At 34.8% G+C, this 23,222-nt stretch overlaps 1 protein-coding gene and 1 pseudogene across 2 annotated transcripts; one reads left to right on the forward strand and one right to left on the reverse strand.

The window, feature by feature from the left end:
• Positions 1 to 64: 64 nt before the first annotated feature.
• BLZF1 (basic leucine zipper nuclear factor 1) lies at positions 65 to 22,875 on the forward strand. Of its 2 annotated transcripts, none has more exons than XM_063105369.1 (7): positions 65 to 246; positions 1,333 to 1,413; positions 9,562 to 10,001; positions 11,714 to 11,913; positions 13,655 to 13,783; positions 14,453 to 14,677; positions 21,519 to 22,875. In XM_063105369.1, exons 2-7 carry the CDS (start codon positions 1,383 to 1,385, stop codon positions 21,655 to 21,657), a joined length of 1,164 nt encoding a protein of 387 aa, XP_062961439.1. In that variant the 5' UTR covers positions 65 to 246; positions 1,333 to 1,382; the 3' UTR covers positions 21,658 to 22,875. The 2 variants fall into 2 exon arrangements, with proteins under 2 accessions (XP_062961439.1, XP_062961438.1); XM_063105368.1 differs by having other exon boundaries at positions 68 to 246; positions 14,453 to 14,672.
• LOC134383289 (small ribosomal subunit protein eS12-like) lies at positions 1,827 to 8,163 on the reverse strand (annotated as a pseudogene).
• Positions 22,876 to 23,222: the final 347 nt, after the last annotated feature.

Consider the following 23,222-nt stretch of genomic DNA (forward strand, 5'->3'; position numbering starts at 1 on the left):
TTCTGTGTTAGTTGAGTTTAAACGCAAGACAGAATGTATTTACCTTTTTCTTTTGGTAAAGTATTCCGGAAGCGAAACCCTGAGTAATCGGAAGTGATTAAGAGTGGGAGAGCTGCTTGACGTCGGGAGAACCTGGGCGAGTCGGCTTCGGAATGGAAGAGAAGTGTGCGAAGTAACCCGGCGACACAGAGCCGAAGAGCCTGTAAACTGAAGCCCCCTGAAATAGGGAGAATAAGAATCCTAGAGGTAAATTGGGAAACAGGCTCGTGTAACTAAGAGGGGATGTTGGAAAGGGACGGAGGTCTGGGTTGGAGTTTGGTGGTCGGTAGCTTTGGATTTAGGGAAAGATTGTCTGTTGTTCATGAAAGACTTTTTCAGACAAGGACGGAAATTTGGGACGGAACTTCGGATTCGACTTCCCGGGACAGCAAACGATGACAGGCTTGTCGCTTCCTCGCCTGCCACTTTCATACCTGGTGTCCACTCCCGTCTATTCTTGTACATTTCTCAGCGCATATTCCATGCGCGATTTCAGGGATCATTGCTCCTCCAAAGTGTCTTTGGATACCTGTTTTAAGAGCAATAGACTATAAGTGAAGAAGGGTTTGTGACTGTTAAGGAAGTTAGTCGCGGGAGACCCTGTGCTGACTCGTATCGAGTACCCAGAGCGATCGTTTGTTGGGGCGAAACCAGTTGTCATCTAGTGTACAGTTCATCTTGTTGATTTTGTTGCATTAATATCACCTTCCTCCTCATATTCTCCGGTAAATCTGAGTCTGTACCGTAAGGACGTGCGTACATTTCTGAAAGCATATGCTCAATGTAAGTCTCTTTTTACTGCTAAGAGCTACACCATTTCAATTTTATTACCAAAGGAAATGCAAATTATTATCTTGAGCAATATTTTTGTCACTTGTTAAACACCTAAATAGAAGCTCCTCTCAGATATATACCTGCATAGTGAAGAAATTGTGTGAATGTCCCTGAGAAAGTAATTGCTTTAAAATTATTGTCGTTATACAAAAGCCCCTACAGTAACTAGAGTGCTTTTTATGAACTAAAATTCAGGACGCATCTCTGACAATTTAAAGTGTACTGGTGAGGATGGTGAAACAGAATTTTTAAAAGTAAACCACCCCTAATTTTTTTTGAGACATTTGATAGTCATAAAAATACTACCTGTGAAAAAGGGCTATGAGGGACACTTCCTTTTCTAAGTGCATGTGTACTACATATAGAAGCAATTAAAATATCATAACTTTTAAATTAGAGGCATTCATCGATATGTTTATAAAATATTGTTTTAATTCTTTCATATGTATACATTTCTAGGTTTTTCAGTAGAAGTCTTGGAGTGCATTTTCATTGGTTAAGGGGAAAAAATGGCTACTCTTAAAAGTTTAGAAACCAAAGGTAAGAGTTCTTTTGATGATAATTGTTTTTTAAACATGAAATTTATGACAATATGAATGAATATTTGAGCATTTCTTTTTCAGATCTCTTCATGTTTGTTCTGTTGTGCAGTGTTTATATTGCAGTATTCTCATATACAATTGAACATTATCATCATTAGGTGGTATTTATTAGATGACTACTCACTTTTAAACATTTACAGCTATATTCCCTATTCACTAGAATATTAAATTTAAATAAACAGGAACATACATTTTTAAAGATACAACTAGATGGACAAACAACTAGCAGGTATCAAAGACCTCTTTCTTGTGGTATTAGTTTGCTATGGCTGCTGTGTCAAGGTACCACAAACTGTGTGGCTTAAACAGCAGAAATTTATTGTCTCAGTTTTGGAGGCTAGAAGTCCAAGATCAAAGTATCAGCAAGGCTATGCTCCCTATGAAGGCATTAGGGGAAGAGCTGTTCCAGGCCTTTCTCCTAGCTTTTGGTGGTTTACTGGCAATCTTTGGTGCTTCTTGGCTTGTAGACACACCACCCTGATCTGTTCCTTTATGTTCACATGGCTTGTCCCTGTGTACATGTTTCTGTGTCCAAACTTTTTACAAAGACAACAGTCATACTGGATAAGTGACCCTCCCTATTCCTACTTCAACTTAGTTCTATTTCTACTCCTTGGATAAGTGGCCTACTCCTGTATGATTTTATCTTAACTAATTACATCTGCAATGATCCTATTTCCAAATAAGGTCTCATTCTGAGGTACTGAGGGTTAGAACTTCAACATATGAATATTTGGGGGACACAATTCAACCCATAACACTTGCTAAAAATACAATACAGTTTTCAGTCCTGCCTTGCTTGTCCTCTCTGTTGTATTTAATACTGTTGGTTATTCCTACCATTTGAAATTCTTCTTTTGCATGACTTCTGTGACATCACTTTTATTTTCAGCATACTGTAGCTTTTCACTGTCCAATGCAGTAACCACATGTGGCTATTTGAATTTAAATTAATATTCTTTAAAATTAAAAATTCAGTTCTTCAGTCACACTAGCCACACTTCAAGTGCTGCTCAATATTCAAATGTGGCTGGTAGCTATTGTATTTATATCAGTGGAGAAAATTCTGTTGAACGGCACTGCTCTAGCTATATTTTCTCCTTTTCAGCCCTTCTCTTTTAGTTTATCTTTTAAATATCAGTGTTTTCCAATCCTCTTTCTCTTCTTCTCTCAGGGCTTCAGTAACTATCTATAGTAATGACTTCCAAGTCTATCTATAGCCAAGATCTCTTCCTTTGTGATTCAGACACTAGCCTATTGTGTACTGGATATCTTCACTTAGATATAGGCAACAGTCTTCACATGTTCCAAAGTAAACTCCTCCTGACCCAGCTTATTCTTTGGGTAGAGTGGATTCTGCAGGCTGGGGTTATCAGTGAGAGATGGGAAACAGTTTTTTAGAAGCCAAGTTTTAGCAAGCAGACCTCCAGCAGCAAATTCATTAAAAGAGGGTTGAAATATGTTTAGGAAATAAGGAAAAAAGATTATGCCGGTAAGTTTTTCAGTAAATTTAATTTAGCTGTGTGTAACATCATTTCATAAATCACCAGAAGGCTTTTATAGTAGTAGAACAAGCAAATCAGAGACTGTAATGAAAGTAATAAACTGGGGATTAATGGGAAATAAGAACAATTAAATGATAACTAATGTGAAAGCAACTGGCATTATGCTTGTCAAAAAGCAAAAGCTAAATACAGTATTATGCTTTGTGGTGAAAAGTTAGTTATTGCAAGGTTTTTGTGAAATTAACTTTTTTTATTACTTGTTATTACATGTTTGTAATGAAGATTAGAGATATAAAGCACTTTCACATACATTATTTCATTTCATCTTCATTATCCAATAATAATGATAATTCAACTATTAGTCATATTTCTACATAGTATAATGTTAACTATTAGTTAACAAAAGTTACTTGTATTGCATTGCCTGAGTAAAGGTGTGCTTGTGGTTGACTTTTGTCAGTTATCTGCACTTCCTGTAACTGCCTCAGGAGAGAAGCATGATTGTTTAGTATAGTGATAGAACTTCCTCTCAGGACGTTTGAGCAATATTGTCATCATAAGAGGGATGTGTCATTGTTGGTAGGACTGTTTCTAAAAGCGAAGCATATGATACATAGTAACAATTAGAGAATTAAAACTAAAATCCAAAACTTTTCTTGGGTGCGAGATTAAAATTAAAGCTATTAAAGTCAGACAATATAGTAAAAGTAGACCAAATAGGAGGGTCTGAGACACTTAAATATTTATAATTCCGTAAAATAGGCTAACTTTAATACTGGTTCTATAGGATAGTAGGTATTAGGTGAAAATGATTCCATGAGCTAATAAATTTGGGAAATACTGGCTTTCAAGAAAGTTATACTGTAGGATTTCTCGGAGCCTTTCATATGCTAATGTACCCTGTGAAGCTCCAAAGAGATGCAGTATGCAGCATTGCCCACACTTATTTGACCAAGGTACTTTTTATCAATAGAGCCTGTGGCAAGAATGTTTGTATTCCACTTCAATAAAATGTTGATCTAACTCATAAATTCATTGTCTGTGACATATTTTTCTAATTTAACTATTAACTTTACTAAGTGATATTGGTGACATTTAAAAGAATATTGATTTGAAATTACCAAGGACAATCCCTGATTTATTTAACTGTTTTATAGTTGAATTTGCATATGTTCTGAAAAGTTTGTCAGACTATAACTGAGTTAGGAATTGATGATGTAGTGTAGAGAAAAAAAATTAAGCAGTTTTTAAATGAGGTAGTTATTGAATGTTAAAATGAAGTCTTCTAGGTAGTGTATTAACAGAATGATGAATTTCTTTTTTTTTTTTTTAACTGACCGGTAAGGGGATCACAACCCTCGGCACGGTGTTGTCTGCACCACGCTCAGCCAGCGAGCGAACTGGCCATCCCTTTATAGGATCCGAACCCGAGGCCTTGGCGCTACCAGCGCCGCACTCTCCCGAGTGAGCCACGGGGCCGGCCCCAGAATGATGAATTTCATTAAGCATTTATTAATCTTTTCTGGGCCAAGCACCATTTCATTAGCTGGTGATACAAACATTAGGAGGCAGTCTCTACCCCGAGGAGCTCCCAACAATCTAGTCTGCAGGAGAAACAAATTATTTTAAAATACTATAGTATTTGCATTATTCTGAAAGCACTAATGGATGGGAGGAGAGTGAGGTGAAGTGATTTATCCAGGGTCACACAATTCATGGCAATACGGACTTAAGTTATTTTGACTCAGAGTTTGGTGTTCTTTCTACTACCCCATCCTGCTGTGTACCTTATCTTTGTAGATTTACAGTTTTATGAATAAAGGAGAAATATTTGTTCAATGATAGACTGTAAAGTCATATTCTTTTTGCCTCAGTATTCTAGAGCAGGGGTTGGCAAATTGTGGCCCAAATGCCTCCGGAAAATATTTGCAATCAATTTGATCATAGGAAGCACTAACTTTGAACCTCACTTAAGCCAAGTGTTATCCTGAATAAAAAAGAATTCTGTTCTTTTCATTATAGACCGATATGACCAAAACTTTTTTCTCAATTAGTATTATAGTTTGAATTCATCAATAAAAATTTGGTTTTTTCTTCTTATATTAGTACCTGTATAGTATCCTCGATTTTACCTCTTGGTCCACAAAACCTAAAATATTTACTATCTAGCTCTTTACAGAAAAAGTTTGCCAGCCCCTATTCTATAATGCTCGACTAGTAACATTATTTATTCTTTCTTTATATTTCACCAATCCTTGGAGAAGGCAGTAAGAATGAACCATAAACCTTAGATATGTTTTAATTTATTGATAAGTGATCACAAGTGGAAATAATGTTGATTATTTTAAAGATTGTTTTGTTGGTTCCCTCAAAGAGTAGAGAAGAATAAGGATTGATGTAATTGTTAAGTAATGCTTTACTTAAGCATTACTCATAATTATGGAGTTGGTACCACAGATCTTTGTCTTCTCATTTGAAAGAGGGTAATTACTCATGAATGTGTCCTGGATTGTGCCTAGTGCATATGTAATAAAGGTTTCTGTGTGTGTCACAAGGAAAAACAGAATTATGAAAGGCAAGTTACCAGGTGAAAAAATGTAAGTGCTTGGCTCTCACTGCGCGCTTGTCATGCACATTAGGTAGTTATAGTTGTTACTGAGAGGGAGCTTCCATATAATGTATAATACAACTCTGAAATTGATAAATGCTTGAGTAAGTAGAAGAACAAATTGGGGTTCAAACAAGTTGGTTGAATTTCTTGATTAGAATTCATGATGTATTTTGTCTGAAAAAAGATTTCTATTAAATACGCATTAATATTTCTTTGCTTTTAAATTTTGCATTAACCATTTTGTGGTTTGTTCTTTAATCTCCACTACTTAAAATTCCAACTCAAAAATGTTATGACTTGCCTAGAAACCCTATTTAACCATGATGGAAGTATCATACCTGCTCTTATTTCCTCAGCCTCAGTGGGCCTGAATGGCATGGCTCTATTGTGTCTTTTTTGTTGTCATTTTTTATTAATCTATAGTTAATACATGATTCTACATTACTTCTTAAATGCCAGGATGTTTTATTGACAAAATTAAATTTACCCTTGATAAAGTTAGACAAACTTAAAACCAGATTTTCAGAACATAAGAACAGTTCTTTATTTTCAAAATGGCTCAATGGAAATTCTCCTTAAAAGTGCTAACATGCTACAGCAAATTTTAACTAATATACCAAACTCTTTATCTCACTTTATGAAGTATTCCTTTGCTGATCTTTTTGAAAGTAGAGTCAGTCACGAAGTCCAAGGGGTATTTTAGTTTACATTTCATATAGAAATGACACCATTTTATTCTAATGTAAAATGTTTTGTAAAATAGAACACATTAATTATAACCCGGATGTTTTTCCACCTTTTATCTAATGTAAGTCAGGATTCCCAGTACCACTACATAAGAAAAATTTGAAAACAATAAAATAAAATCTGTTAATAGAAAAAATAGTCCAACAATCTAGTGATATAACTTTAAAACTATAAGAGAACAAAAGTCAGAATTATATTTTATGACATTAAATAAACTTTATTTCTCTCTTTACTTTATCAGCATCCAAAATTTATTAGGAATTTTTAAAAGAATATTAATAATAAAAGCAATAGGACCTAACATTTAATGAGTGCTTACTGAGCCAAACACCATTATAAAAACATTTTATATGTATTCTTATTTACTTTTATATGTATTCTTATTTACTTTTAAGTATTGTATTAAATCACAGATATTGAGCATGCAAAAAAATAAAACTGAATAGGGACATAAGGAATACATCTACTGATACATTATTAGAGTGATTCTGGAAGGCAGTGTGACAATACGGATCTTCACCAGACCTATTAATTCTGTGCTTGGAGATTTATTTGATAAAAGTAAATCAGATGTTGAGATAGATCTATAGGCATAAAAGTGTTCACTAAAGCATTATTTATTATAGTGAAAAATTAGAAAGAGTCTAAATAGCTAACTGTAGAATAATAATTAAGTAAATAATGCTATATTAACTTGAAGGAATATATTATATCCATAAAATTAAAAATATGAAGACTGTAGCAAAACAAAAAAATATATTAAGCTTACAAAATTTATTATGATTACAAGTATAAAAAATATTGAGGAAATTTGAAGTAATGAGAAGTTATTTTAGAGTAATAAGAATATAGGTAGATTTTTTGTTATTAATATCTTTTAATAAAGTAATTAAAAAAAAAAATAGTACTAGAAACCAGAGGATGTGTGACAGTGTATGAAGATGAACTGTTCAATTGTGTAGTTTCTGAATCTATATAATGAAATTTGGAAGAGGAAGAAAAATAAGTTCATTGAAAAGTAGAAACTTCAGGAAAGTAGTCTTGTTTCATATTTCCCCTGCTGTAAAACACCTTGACAGGTAACTTTTTAATAGTTATTTTCTTAATATTACCCTGAGCAAGCTTACCATTTCTATGGTACTTTGGATGGAGAATTCCATTTCTAGGGCCAGAATCCAGGAACCAAGGTCAGCAGACTCTGACCTTGGTTATAATATATAACTTATAATATATTCCCTCTTTTAATTTGGCTTTGTACTTCAAAAATTCTTGAGATTTAATTTTAGTAAGATCTTATTATTACTTTTACCAAATTGGATAAATTGTCTTACTGCATGGTTACAGTGAAACATGATTAATGTTTGATATATCTAGGATATATATTTAATAGTAATTGTGACTAAGGACATGGTTGGCTTTTTTTTTTTTTTTTTTTTTTTTTTTTTTTGCGCAAGCCAAATTCTTTATTTGTTAATTTCTTGCATTTGAAGTACTCTTCACTGACATTGCTGGCCTGAGATTCTTTGCCGTAGTTCTTTCTTCTCTGTCTGTTTTAGAGAGGCCTACCCATTCGCCTAGTTTCTTGTTGTCATGAACCTTAATTAGGTTAGTTTGGTGTTCAGCTCAAAGGGCCTTCTCAAACTTGACGTACATAGGCTCATCAGAGTTGGATGCAAGCACACAAAGATGGGCTTGGCACTTGTTTAAGGCTTTGGCAGCTTTGAGAAATTCCACATGGTGGGCCAAAATGGATGATGGTGGTCTTCAGCACCTCTTGCAAAGCAGTTTTAATACCCATTATACTTCGAGCAGCAATGCCTTTCTCAGCCAAGGTGGTGGGTTATGCGGAAGCCAAATCTTGAACACACCTGGGCCTCCACCTCCATGTGGCATCAGGGAAAGGGTGGCTTTTTTGTTTAGGAATTCTGTTTCAGGTCTTTGTTTAGGAGATTACATTACTTATGTATTTATGGTAGTTCAAAATTGTCCTTAATGTTTCTGTAGAAATAAAATTTTTATTTAAGTATTTTTGTACCACTTATTGAAAATTTATTATATGTTATCCTGTAATACGTTTTATCTTTTCATATGTATGTCCTGTATCCTAAATTAGACAGTAAATTTCTTAAGGATAATGGTTCCCACTACCTCACAGAATATCTGGTCTACATTAGTCACCATGTTTGCTGCCTGTGACCACTCAAAGTTCATCATTATAACCATTGTTACTGACCTGTTTGCTCAATCTTTCTCTCTCCCCTTGTTTTCATTCATTTATTGTTTATCAGATCTGAGTATCATGTACCAGGCACTTTACTGGGAATATAGTGCATCTAAAATAAGTTGAAAGCCACAAGAAGGAATGGGACACCAGTAAAATAATTCGCATATAATATGATGAAAGTGTGGTCTAAGAAAATTTAATCTGACAGCACAATGTAGTTTCACTTGTGTACGCAGGACATAAACTCTTAGGCCTAAGAATAGAACTCAATCTTTTCCTAATCAATTCTCCAGTGTAATATATGATGCTTTCCCTTAACCCCATGCAAAGCATTCTTTGCCAAACGTTCATAAAAACAGATGAATCTATTTTGAAGTAGATGGTTTCAAATATGCATATATATGAGTTATTCATTTTTATATTTAACTAACATTATTGAGTGTCTATAGTGTGCCAGGCACTTGATCTCCTTATGTTCTTTCTTACCACAACCCTAAAGCATAGTTGTTACTATCTCCATTTTACAGATTAGGAAATAGAGATTCATGGAGGATTAAATTATTATTATTATTTTTTTTTGTCTTTTTTTTGTGACCGGCTGCACCGCGAGCGCACCGGCCATCCTATATAGGATCCGAACCCGCGGCTGGAGCGCTACTGCGCTCCCAGTGCCGTACTCTCCCGAGTGCGCCACAGGGTCGGCCCGAGGATTAAATTATTTACCCAAGAACATACTAGGAAAAAGTCAGAACCAAATCTTCTGATTCCAAATCTCTTGTATTTTCTGCCAAGAGAGAAGCCGTTTACTTGAGGAAAGTTTGAACTTGTAAGACTTTGTTCATCTTTTGTTGGCTCTTGATTGTTTTGAATTACTTTTTACTATGAACTTTTTCCATTCTTTTTAGTGCCAATAATTCTTAATATAGGATATAGGATGTCTTGATATTTTCTTGGCATATCTTTTTGTAAGTTGTTTATGTTTCGTTTTCCTTTTGTTAGTCACCTTCACTTCAACCCCAATTAGAGGAGCAGGAGATGGTATGGAAACTGAGGAACCACCTAAGTCTGTTGAAGTCACTTCTGAAGCCCAAACCATAAAGCATCATATCCTTCAGAGTCCACGGAAGAAAGCAGTTCCATCAGAGAGCCCAGGAGTTCTTCAGCTAGGGAAGATTCTCACTCAAAAAGCAATAGAAATTGAAGCTGTAAGAATATTAGTTCCCAAAGCTGCTATAACTCATGATATCCCAAACAAAAATGCAAAGGTTAAGTCTCTAGGACATCCTAAAGGAGAATTCCTTTGTCAATCAGAAGGAGTTATAGAATCTAGAAAGGAACTCTCAGAGGTAAAGAATATAATAGAAAAACTCAGGAACTCTGAAAGGAAGTTACTACAGGACAAAGAAGGTCTTTCAAACCAGCTCCGAGTACAGACAGAGGTAAGAACAGCCTTAATACCTTTAAGGAGTACTACATTTTTTGTTTGTTTGTTTGTCTGTTTGTTTTTGTCTTATTTGTGACCAGCCGCACCGTGCTCAGCCAGTGAGTGCACTGGCCATCCCTATATAGGATCCGAACCCGCGGCAGGAGTGCTGCTGCGCTCCCAGCGCCGCACTCTCCCGAGCGCGCCACGGTGGGCCCAGGAGTACTACATTTTTACCTGGACCTTCTAAGCCTCCATGTTAGAAAACTACACTTCTTCGTGGAAGTGTCATTCATCATAGCTTTTCATTTCTCTAAAATACTTCTTCTTAAATTTCTCATTTTCTCTCAGGGCCTGTACAGAGTTTATGTTGGAAACTCAATACTCTAAATCTTGTTGAAGTTGGAGGTGTGAGGTGCTTTGGATAAGACCACCTATAAGTTGTAAAAGTGGGTTATAGTTATAAACTGCCAGACCAAATATTGACCAAGTCACGTTTTGAAATTGACTAGCAGTCCCTGTTTTAAGGATCCATAAATTCCAAGTATTTTTCCTATGTATACACGATACTTGGAATGAAGAGAATGGTGGTATGAGTTATTTTGTCTTCATTGTAAATGAAAACTAATCTGTAGTGCTTGATTGTGTTGCTTTAATCTTTACATTTTAGTAAAAATTGCCTTACCCTCTCTCTGTGTCTCTATTAGACTGTACATTTTTTTGCTAGATATTAGTCTTTGTGACACCATGGTTAGTGGTTCTTCTCCAAATATATTTGAATGTATTTAATAATAAATCTTTAATATATTTTAAAATAACTGACTTCTAATTACAAAAGTAGTCCATATTTATTTGTTGACATTTTAGAAAATGCAGAAAAACACAATGAAAATGGTACCATCTATAATCATATCATCCAGATGCAGTCATTGATGTATTACTGGTCAACAGTGGACCACATATATGATGGTGGTCCCATAAGACTTTAATGGCTATACCAGATAGCCTAGGTGAGTAGTCGGCTGTACCATCTAGGTTTGTCTAAGTACATTCTGTGATGTTCACACAGTAACAAAATTGCCTGATGCATTTCTCAGAACATATCCCTGTCATTAAGCAACATATGACTGTATAACTGCATAACTATACCTATTTAGTGCATTTTGTCTGATAACCCACTTTGATCAGTTATTAATGTTTTCCCATGTCACAGAATATTCTATTACAATATTACTAATAGCAACAGTGTTCTTCAATGGCTGTACCATATATCAGTAACTATTAGTGGACATTTGTTTTAATTTTTTGCTCTTTTCAATAATAATTTAAAGGACGTACTTATAGATATCCTAGATTAATTCCTTTGTTTGAGTTTTTAAAAGTAAAACTCCTAGGACAAGATGTTGAATAAAAAAAACACATAAAACATTTTCTGTTGTATTTTTTAGCAAAATCTATTGGTTTAGTTTTCTGATTTTTTTTCCTTTAAGTGTTGACTGGAAGCAGTTTGTTATTTCTATGATAATGATTTATAATGTTATTATAAGAGGCTCAGTTTATAACCACATGGACTGTAAAACTTAAATATTTAATATCATTTTTTGATATACACTTTACGTAATGGAGGTCTTAATTATACAGAAACACAGTTTCTCATTTGTTAATTTTGTTACATTAATGTCGTTGACATTACTTTGCATTTATTATACTGGTTACTTTTTCTTCCAGGTAAATCGTGAGTTAAAGAAGTTGCTGGTGGCTTCTGTTGGGGGTGATCTTCAGTATCACTTTGAACGTCTAGCCCGTGAGAAAAATCAGCTTATTTTAGAAAATGAAGCCCTAGGTCAAAACACAGCTCAGCTTTCTGAACAGTTAGAACGTATGTCAATACAGTGTGATGTATGGCGAAGTAAATTCCTTGCAAGCAGGTATTTTCTAGTGTAAATAGTATTTCATTTTCTATTTTTTGTTGTATCAAGTCTTTGACCCATAACACAAGAAAGTAGATTAAAGTATGAAAATCTCTAAGTAAGGTTGTCAAAGTACGTCATATATTATGTAAGATGCAGACTGTCCCTCCTCTGGAATGTCACACAAACTCCCTAAATGGAGAAGTGATATAAGGATCCTCCCTCATTCCTACGTTCTAGGTTAGCACCTATGGTAGATACCACTCCTACTACAATGTTTAAAACCAAAGCAAACCTGTAACTCAGATGTGTATAAATATTAAAATCACAAACGGCCAAAGTAAATTATTTTTCTCCACCATCTATCTGGAGAACTCAAATATCATTCCACTACATAAGATAATACTCATCTTTCATGCTCTGTTTTTGTAGCTCTTTTAACTATATAAACAGCATTCCAACCTTTCTCTCTCCATGAAAAAATAGAAAATTATAACATTTTTATGACAAACTGGATGAGGCTACTCTCTGTAATAGAGGCAAAAATACCAGGGCCCTAGTCCAGGCCTCTGGACACATTGGTTGTTGGAGAACTCTGCTGTATATTATGATTCTTTGTCTGTTTATCCCCTCCCCCTCAACTTTGAGTTACTGGAGGACAGAATCTGTTCTCATAACACAGATGTTACCCATCTGTGTATTTCTGGTCCTTAGCAAAGTGCCTCACACATAATATGTTTAATAACTGTTGATTTAAATTATCTAAGATTTCTCACAAAACACCAAAGGTTTCTAGGCTGTACTTTAAGAATCACTGACTGTGATGAATAATTTTTTAGGAAAATGTTTCTTCATGTCTTAATATCTGTGATACTTTCTAGTAGTTGATTACTCTTTTATAATCCTTGATTTTTTTCTTTCCTAATTGTGTTAGTATAGTTGCTATTTGGGGAAAATGAATTTATTTATTTATTGGCTTAGAATGAAAGCCAATTGAGTTAATTCTTATTGAACAGTTTAAGGAGCAAATTGTGCATATATTATACAGATTATTGCAATATATAACTTTAAAATATCTTGATCAGCACTGATAGTAACATTCTAAAAGCAATAAAAATTAATTCAACTTTATGGATATTTTAGTTGATTTAATCTTTTAATGTCAAAATTGTTTTCATGTTAAGGAATTCAATAGTAACTATGATCTGAGCCTTTAATTTCAGCTTTAAGATTTTTAGCTGAGTAACCATACTTTAAAATTTTGCTTCAGTTCCATCAATAGAAAACTGGTTAAATAGAATTAAGTATATCCAATCAATCGAAAACATGAAGGTGTTTTTTTAAAAAAGGGAATGAGATAGCTTATTTGTGAGACAGGGATTGTAGTAGGAGTGTGCTAATGTGGAAAAATCTCCAAGATAAGTCATTAAGTGAAAAAATATTTAATAATTTTTTTTTCAAAATTCGGCCAATATAAAGTAAGATTGAGGTACATTCCAAAAGTCAGTATATCAGAAAGTTAAATAACTTCTTTTTGTCATTTTGTAAATGAATATTTTAACTGAATCCCTTTAGTGAGTTCTCAGATCATAAATATTTTAAAATGTTTTTTAGTGAAAATTTAAAAACTGAGAAGTAATTTGACGATGTTAAATCTTCTTTGTTAGCTTTTGAAAGTAGCAGTCACATAGTATTGTATTAACTCTTTACACTGTGTTATTGTCAGAGAATTTAAGTGCAAGATTTTAATCTTTTTCAGGGTAATGGCAGATGAGTTAACCAACTCCAGAGCAGTTTTACAGCGTCAAAACCGTGATGCACACAGTGCTATACAAGATCTTCTGAGTGAACGGGAACAGTTTCGTCATGAAATGATAGCTACCCAGAAGTATGGCACTTGTTTACATTCTGAATTCTTCTGCCTTCTCCTGCAGTTTATGTTATGTGAATAAAAGTAAACATCTAAGGAAGAAATAAAACCAAATATACACAAATTCTTCTAGAAAATAGAGAAGCAAACAATTTTCAACTCATTTTATGAGGTCAGCATTATCTTATACCAAAGACATTACAAGAAAACCACAGACCAAATCTCTAATGAACATAGATGCAGAAATCCCTAACAGAACATTAGTGAATTAAATCCAACAGTACAGAAAAAGGTTTATACATTATGAGCAAGTATGGCTAATCCCAGGAATTATAGGTTGGTTTAGAATTCCAAAATCAATTAATGCAACTCACCAAAAAAAGAAAAAAGCATGTGACTATCTCAGTAGATTCACAAATCAAATCAGTAGTTCGTATACTAAACTATGAGGAGTAAAAAATGTACCATTTGTTGAATGATTTCCAGATAACAAGCTAGTAGATTAACAGGTGCTTTCTGTAGTCAGACTTATTTGACCAGACATCCTGATTTATTGAACTCTGAGAGAAAGATATGGGAGAACGATATCATATGTTTCAGAAAATGTATTTCTCATTGATTTACTATTATTGCTTTTTATATTTTGTCCTCTTATTAATGTTCAGTGTTCATGTGTGTTTTATGCAGATTATTGGAAGAGCTCTTAGTCTCCTTGCAGTGGGGAAGAGAGCAAACTTACTCCCCTCGTGTACAACCCCACAGCACAGCAGAACTAGCCTTAACAAATCACAAGCTGGCAAAAGCAGTAAATTCTCATCTTCTGGGAAATGTTGGCATTAGCAGTCAGAAGAAGTCTTCATCAACAGTTGAATTCTGCAGCACCCCAGCTGAGAAAATGGCTGAAACAGTAAAGTATTTTCTCTTTTGTAATCTGTGGAGCTTCTAGAACCCCTTACTGAAAGGTGACATGTTATAATGGAAAGTTATAACACTGGGAGTTAGAAAATGTGGGATTTAAACTGGATTCTCATGCTAATGAGCTTGTGATCTTAGAGAAGATTATTTCCTCCTCTGAGCTTTAATTTTTTCTAATAGTACTGCTCTTTTTTTTTCTTTTTTATACAATTTATGGGGTACAGAATTGACTATCAGTTTATGTGTACAGTATGTGATGATTAAATCAATATTATTAGCATGTTCATCATTACAAATTATAATTACTTTTTGTGTCACTTATCCAATTACTCTCTATCCCCCCTTCCCCTTTCCCACCTCTAGTAACTATAGGTCTGTTCTCCCCTTCTGAAAGTTCAACATTTTATTATAGTCTTCTTTCTTTCTTTGTTTCTTAGCTCCTTCTTATGAATGAGGACATGCAGTATTTTTCTTACTGTGCCTGGCTTATTTCACTCAACAAAATTTTCTGCAGGTTCATCCATGTTGCTGCGAATGGCAGAATTTCATTCTTTTTTATGGCTGAACAGTATTCCATTGTGTATATATAGCACATTTTCCTTATCCAGTCGTCCGTTGACGTACATTTAGGTTAGTTCCATATCTTTGCTACTGTAAATAGAGCTGCAATGGACACAGGAGCACAGGTATCACTTCACATGATGATTTCCATTCCTTTGGGTACATACCCACAAGAGGGATTGCTGGATTGTATGGTAGTTCTATCTGTAGTTGTTTGAGAAACCTTCATGCTGTTTTTGATAATGGCTGTACTAATTTAGAATCCCACCAATAATGTAGAAGAATTCCCCTTTCTCTTCATCCTCACCAGCATTTGTTATTCTCAGTCTTTTTGATAATAGCCAGTCTAAAGGGGTGAAATGATATCTCAGTGTGTTTTTGATTTGTTTCCATGATGATTAGTGATGTTGAGCATTTTTTCATGTACCTATTGGCCATTTGTATGTCTTCCTTTGAAAAATGTCCATTCAGCTCCTTTGTCCATTTTTTAATTGGATTATTTGTTTTTTTTACTGTGAAGTTGTTTGAGTTCCTTGTATATTCTGGATATTAATCCCATCTCATATGTATGGTTTGCAAATATTTTCTCCCATTCAGTAGGTTGTCTTTTCACTCTGTTAATTGTTTCCTTTGCTGTGTAGAAGCTTTTCAGTTTAATATAATCCCATTTGTTTATTCTTTTATTGCTTATGCTTTTGGGGTCTTATTCATAAAGTCTTTGCCCAGTCCTCCTTTCTGAAGTGTTTCCCCTATGTTTTCTTCTAGGAGTTTTATAGTTTCAGGTCTTATACTTAAGTCTCTAATCCATTTTGAGTTGATTTTGGTATATGGCAAGAGGTATGGGTCTAGTTTCATTTTTCTACACATGGATATTGAGTTTACCAGCACCATTTACTGAAGAGGCTGTCCTTTCCTCAGTGTGTGTTCTTGGTGCCTTTGCCAAATATCAGTTGGCTATAAGTACCTGGGTTGATTTCTGAGTTTTCTGTTCTGTCCCATTGGTCCATGTGTCTGTTTTTATACCAGTACCATGCTGTTTTGGTTACTGTAGCTTTGTAGTATAATTTGAAGTCAGGTAGCATAATGCCTCTAGTTTTATTTTTTTTTTTTTGCTCAGGATTGCTTTGGTTATTTGGGGTTGCTGCAGATTGATTGAATTATGTCCCCCAAAGTGCATGTACTAGAAGCTAAATTCACACTGTAACTGTTGAGGGTGGGAAATCCTATCATGGTAATTGAAAGGTGAGGCGTTGAAAAGGTGCTTAGATTATAGGACCATGCCATAGTGAGCGGATAATAATGGCAGTCGGGGTGTGGTTCTGAGGGCTTTAAAAGGAGAGAATGTAAGAGTTTTGCTTTCTCTGCTTACAGCATCTTGCAGTGTGAGATCCCTGGGCCACCACCAGATGTGTTCCTTAGACTTTGGACTCACCAGCCTCAAAAACCGATAACAACACATTTTGTTTTCTTACCAGTACCCAGCTCAAAGTATTTTGTTATAAGCAACAGAAATGGACTAATACAGGGGTCTTTCGTTGTTCTGTATGAATTTTAGGATTGTTTTTTTTTTATTTCCATGAAGAATGTCATAGGTATTTTGGTGTCTTCTTTGATTTCTTTCAGAATTTTTTAATTCTCACTGTAGCAATCTTTCACCTCTTTGGTTAAATTTATTCCTAGGTATTTTATTCTTTTGGTAGCTATTGTAAATGGGCTTACTTTCTTGATTTCTTTTTCTGCTTGTTCATTGTTGGCGTATAAAAATGCTACTGATATTTGTGTATTGATTTTGTATACTGCAACTTTACTGAATTTGTTTATGAGCTCTAGGAGTTTTTTGGTAAAGGTTATGGGTTTTTCTATATATAGGATTATGTCATTTGCAAACAGTGACAGTTTGACTTCATCTTTTCCAGTTTGGATGCCTATTATTTCTTTCTCTTGCCTGATTGCTCTGGCTAGTACTTCCAATACTATGTTGAATAGGAGTGGTGTGAATGGGCATCCTTGTCTTATTCCTGTTCTTAAAGGACAAGCTTTAGAAAAAATGTAATTGCTTTTGAAAGAAATCCTATTATTTAGCTATTGAATCATTGATAATCCTTTTCTTGAGTTCATTTTGATATAAAAATCACTTGAATTTTTAATTTAGTAATCACTAATGGACTACATAGATTACTTCTAAGAACTTATTTAATTCCCACATATAGGTGGGAATGTGCCGGATACTACAGAATCAAATAGTGTAGTCTGGTACCTACAGTCCTGGATGAATTCAGTGTTCACCCAGATGAACTGTCAAATACTGTGGTCTCACAGTTCTGTGATGTTAACCAAGTTTATATCCATTAAGACATTAACACCCAACTCCCATGTGCCTATGGTCTTGTCATTCTCTGGAGCTCTTCCACTATTAAAATCTTCAACTCATCTTTCTCTGTAATCTGTGATCTTAACTCTTTTCTTTCCAGCTCTGATTCTTTCATTCTGACTACCCCTGATCCTTGACCAAATCATTATTTTTATTTCCTTGATCTCTACATTTTTTTTTTATCTCATCAGCTCACTCTCCTGGCTTCTTTTCCTATCTTAGTTTGCCTAGACTCCATTCATAATAAGTACCTTTCTCCCTTGTGCTTCTCCCCAGGTACCTTGAAAACCCCAGTCCTGTGTCAGTTTAGCTGCTTGCCCTCTTTGTTTCAATATGCATCAAACTATTACTTCACATTCAGCAGATGCTTTTGGTTCCTAATTCACAGAAGAAAATGAGAATACAAGCAGAAAACTGCCTCAGTGTACCACTTGATACCTAGTAGTCTATCTGTATGGTAACCAGCCTTACATACATTTCTCTAAAAAGAAAAGGTGTCCCTTCTCTTCTCCAAAGCATAGCTCCCCTCCAAACTCATCAGCCTCCCCCCTCCCCGAACAGTTACCCCTTCTCTCTATTGGCTCATTCCTTTTGGCTGAAGAAGATGCCCAAATGCCATCCATCTTAGAAAGAAAAATCTTCCCTCTCTGGTAAGTTCCCTAGATATGAGCTTATCACCTTCCCTTCATAGCCAAGAATCTTAGACAAGTTGTCCATACTTGTTTGTACTTACATACCATCCATTCCTCAATTCCTGCCATCACTTACACCTGTACACTTCCAGCCCCACTGTTCTCAAAAAGTATTCTTAAAAAGGTCATAAATGTTTACTTTCTTACCATATTTCACTATATCAAGCATTCCTTCCTTGATGCTGTCTTGACTTCTGTGACATCACTCTTTCTTGGCTCTTATGCTCTCTCTCCGAGGTATCATAGACTTTTTTTTCTCCTTTAAATGATGTTCCATAGGAATCTGTCCCCCACCCTTTTCAAACTCCTTTAGTTTCTGAAACACCATAGTCTTCTAAGTCTTCACTATTTCTGTGACCATTCTTTCTCAGTATTTGAGGGCATCCTCTTCCTGTGACCACTCTTGAGCCTTTCCTCACGTAACATACTTTCTACATTCTCTAGATTATCTTATTCCCATAGCTTTATGCTTGTGACTGCTCCATCTCAGACATTTTTTCTGAATACAAGAGATTTATCTCCAGCTGGACATTTCCAACTGCTTGTTTCATCAACAGCAAAAAATAGAACAGCCTCTTTTCTCCTTGTTTTTGTACACCTCCCCTCCCCAAAGAAAAATAACCTCCTTCTTCTCCTGTACTTCATATCCTGCTGAACTATACCTACTGTATAGTGATGTTTTCAGGATTCCAAAAAATAATGCATATAAAGCCTGTAGCAGTTTCTAATATATATAATTTCTCAATAAGTGGTAGCTATTATTTTTGATATTTCCTTCATTCCCCTAATCCTGATGATTTTAAAAATCTTATTATATCCTTCTAATTTATCCCCTCTCCCAACTTCAAACACCTGCCTGGCGGTCTAGACTACTGCAATAGTCCCCTCACTAATATTCCTGCCTTGCTTCTTTAGCTGCCTGCAGGCCATCCTCTACTCTACTGCCAGAGAGTTATTTTTTAAATGCCAGTATAATCATCACCTGTCTCCCAGTCTTCCTCATTATTCAATCTGAATTCTTTCATATTATATAGGCTTTTCATCTCCCCTTCTCGAGGATCGTTTCCCAAGTTTCCCTACCCCCTGCACTTCACATTCCAGTAGTGTTAACCACTTTTCATTCCACACAGATGCCATTGTATCTCATGCCTCTGTACATACTTTTCCTTCTGCCTAGACTGCCCTCCTAGCACCTATCTTATTGCCAAACCTCTGTGCTACCTTTAAGAATCAGCCCTCTGTGATTGTCATTGGCAAACCTAGATGTTTCTTCTTCAGGTTTTCATTGCACTTGGTACATAATATCTATTACAGCTTTTCATCATGTTAAATTGTAATGGTTTGATTCTCCAGCTTATTCCCAAAGTATAAGCTCCCTAAGGGCTGGGGACTGTCTTTTTATGTTTCCTCAAGGTCTGGCATAATCCTTTGCATATTGTATGTGCTCAGCTGTTTATTAAATGAATCAGTACCTAAAACTAAACTCATCATCTTTATCCAAAACCCTGTTCCTCCTTTTCTATACTCTTTGTTGAGAAACTGTGTCACTGCCTACTTGGTTACTGCCAGTAGCATTAGGTGTAGTTGACCAGTCACTTCTTTCTTGAAACACTATCTTCCCTTGGTTTATGTAACCCTACACCTTCCTGACTTTTCTGTTTTCTCTGGCCATTCTATTCCACTGTACAATGTTAGGTATCTTCAGGGCTTGGTTTGTTCTCCTCCTTCTCCCAGTCCTTCATCCACCACATTCTCTCATTTAACCAAACTTATAGCCCTTTTTCATTAGTGTCCCTGGAACATTTCAGCCCCATTGCTTCAAGGTGCCATCATGTCTTAGCTAGATTATTACAGTAACCTCCCTTTCTCTGTTCTTCCCATGTCTGCTTTAACACCTACCCCTTTCCCCACACCTCCTCTATTTTATGTATAGAATGATCTCTATGAAAGGCACTCTGATTAAAATCCTTCCCCATCACCTTCAATCTAAAATCCAGAAGGCTTTCTATCCATACTAGTATGTGTCTCCTTCTACTGAATTCCCTTAGCTTCTTGTTTCTCTCTAAAGGCTCATAATGTAATAACATAATATAGTACTGGGGAACTTTTCTTATTTTCCCTTCCAAATTTATAAGCAATTTCAAGGTAAGCCCTTCATCTTTGCTTGTTCTCTAACACCTAACGAAGTTCCATAAAAATAGAAGGATCTGAAAAACCAAATTGAAAAGGCAGGGTCTAGTTGAAAATTAGAGGTCCTAAAATAGAATGTTAGCTCTTAGATGATGCCAGGACATTCTTAAAGTAGCTATGCCTCTTTGGGTATGGTAGTAACTTAAAAGGAAAAAAAAATCTGCTGGACAACACGAGAGCTAAGGAAACAGGCATCTCCAGCCATTCTGAAAGCTCCTCTCAATAAGTCATACAAAAAAAAGAGAAAGCCCTTTCCTCAGTTCATTTCCCAATTTCTTTCCAATTGTAGTGCCTACTTCTTTTGCACTATAACCTATCCTATCATGTGATGATGGTTGGGAGAATACGAACATGAGAAACAAGAGCAAAGAGCTAGACATGTCATCCTTGCCCTTAATCGGAAAATTTTTTTCAACCTAAGAGGTCCTCTGTTTTGGGTCTCAATAAAGGAGACAGAATGGGAAAAGTCAAAGCAGAAGAAGAATTAGGAAAGTGTGGTGTTGTGGAACCCAAGAAACAAAAACATGGTTGTTAGCATAAAATATTGCATATAAATTAGGAAATTGATTTTACAAATAGAAAGTGATCAAAGAGTTTGAAATAGCATTTTAACAGAAGAATGAAGGCAAAATCCTGATTCCAAGCAGTTGAATGAAATATTGAAGAAGGGAGATAGTGGGGACTTTCTGGTTAAGGGTAAAAATTGACTTCACTTAAGATAGAATTGATACAACCTCATTTTCTTCTATGTTTTCAAGCTTTTTCATCAACATCCATAAAATAGCATTGATTTCATCATTGTTAAAAAAATGGGTAACCCAGGTAATGTAGTAACTAGACATGATTGTTAAATTTAGAACTTTTTGATAAAAGGGATAAGTTCTCTTCTTAAATTCATCATTCAGATGTTTTGTGAATGGTAGTTACATACTAATGAAATGGAACTTTACAGGTAGTTATATATTGATAATGAATTTTATAGTACATACTAAATAAATCTGACATTACTTCTTAATTTCCTTAGGTCCTACGCATTTTGGATCCAGTTACCCGTACAGAAAGCTCACCTGATAATCCATTTTCTGAGTCTTCACCAACCACCTTACTTGCTACAAAGAAAAATATTGGACGATTTCATCCCTATACTACATATGAAAATATAACTTTCAATTGCTGCAATCACTGCAAAGGAGAACTTACTGTTCTTTAACATTCAGTATGTTGGAGGCATGCTGTAGGCACTTGCTTATTACCTAAGAATCATTATTATTTAGGAGTTTGGGGTTCTTTTAATGCTAAAACTAATATGGCTTCTTATTTACATATTGTATATCCCCAAGGATATTTCATGTACTGGACTCCATATTACCCTTTCTTAATAAATATCTCATGGTAAGAAAAGAATAAAATTGTATAGCTACATTTAAAATAGAGAATACTTTTCAGGCTATAATATACAATGCTTTTCCTAAAAGACTGTAAAAAGATTCCATAATTTTTTTTAGGCCCTAAATTAGTATTTATCTTACTGGATATTTTATACAAACAGATTTCATTTTGGTGCACTAAAGCAAGGATAGGCAAACTACAAACATGTATCAAATGGGACCATACCAATTCATTTACAGTTATCTAACCTGTTTCTGCACTATAACAGCAGAGTTGAATAGATGCAGCAGAGCTTGTAAAGACTGAAGTATTAACTATTGGCCCTTTACAGAAAGCATTTTCTGATTCTTACTCTAAAGTAATAATAGCCGAGGGTTCCTTTCCCTTTATCATAATTCTTTGGGCTACAGAAGAGGCTTACAGAAATAATATGGGTGAAAGGACTAATCTTTTAAAAATAAATGCTATATGTTAGGAAAACTAAAAATGTTTTAGAGCCAAAATAACAAATACTTCAGCAAACATTATGTTTGTTTTATGCAGAGGATTTCATATTCTAAATGGACTCAATCTCTGACATATATAAAAGAAGCAAAATCTTAATTATTGACTCATTTTGGCAAATGCAGCACACAACAGGAATATACAACTTGATATTTATAAAATATTACGGAGAAGGTAGAATCTTTCTAGAACATTGTATAAACTCAAAAAATGCAATCTATCAGTTAATATATATTATGTAATATATATTATTGTGTATTTGTGCTGAAACCATCATAAAATACCCCTTTATTGGCCTTTAAAATATTTTAAAAATATTTATGCCAAATTATACAAATTAGTTGCAGAAGTGCCTATCAGTAGAGAAGTCTTCAAAAGACAAATCTGGTCAAATAATAAGATTGCGATGTCAACTTAATGATTTTTTTGTCTGACTCATCAGTAATGTTTGTAGTTTCAAGTGGCAATAAATTTCTCTACCTTCTTTATTGTGAATATTCATTTCTTTCCCCCAGAGAGATGTGCTTTGCTTAACTCTTCATCTAGCTTATGCTACTTACAATTGATTTTTCAGCTTTTTGCTATAGATACTTAGTATAAAACTCTTAGAAGGAAACATAAGGGGAAAGCTTCATGACATTGGATTTGGCAGTGATTTCTTTGACATGACTCTAGAAGCACAGGCAGCAAAATTAAAAATAGGTAAACTGAACTTCATCAAAGTTTAAAACTTTGGTACATCAAAGGACACATTGAAAAGGCGCCCAGAGAATGTGAGAAGATATTTTTAAATCATATATTTAATAAGGGTCTAGTGTCCAGAATATATAAAGTG

The sequence above is a fragment of the Cynocephalus volans genome, chromosome 8 (assembly GCF_027409185.1).
Source record: "Cynocephalus volans isolate mCynVol1 chromosome 8, mCynVol1.pri, whole genome shotgun sequence".
Taxonomy (NCBI): Eukaryota; Metazoa; Chordata; class Mammalia; order Dermoptera; family Cynocephalidae; genus Cynocephalus; species Cynocephalus volans.

What these genes read in the sequence shown, in the direction of transcription:
- BLZF1 (XM_063105368.1), top strand. Translation starts at nt 1,383, where the DNA reads ATGGCTACTCTTAAAAGTTTAGAAACCAAAG. An exon ending in TAAAAGTTTAGAAACCAAAG is followed by an intron (nt 1,414 to 9,561) that starts GTAAGAGTTCTT and finishes TCCTTTTGTTAG; the next exon opens with TCACCTTCACTTCAACCCCA. An exon ending in GAAATGATAGCTACCCAGAA is followed by an intron (nt 13,784 to 14,452) that starts GTATGGCACTTG and finishes TGTTTTATGCAG; the next exon opens with ATTATTGGAAGAGCTCTTAG.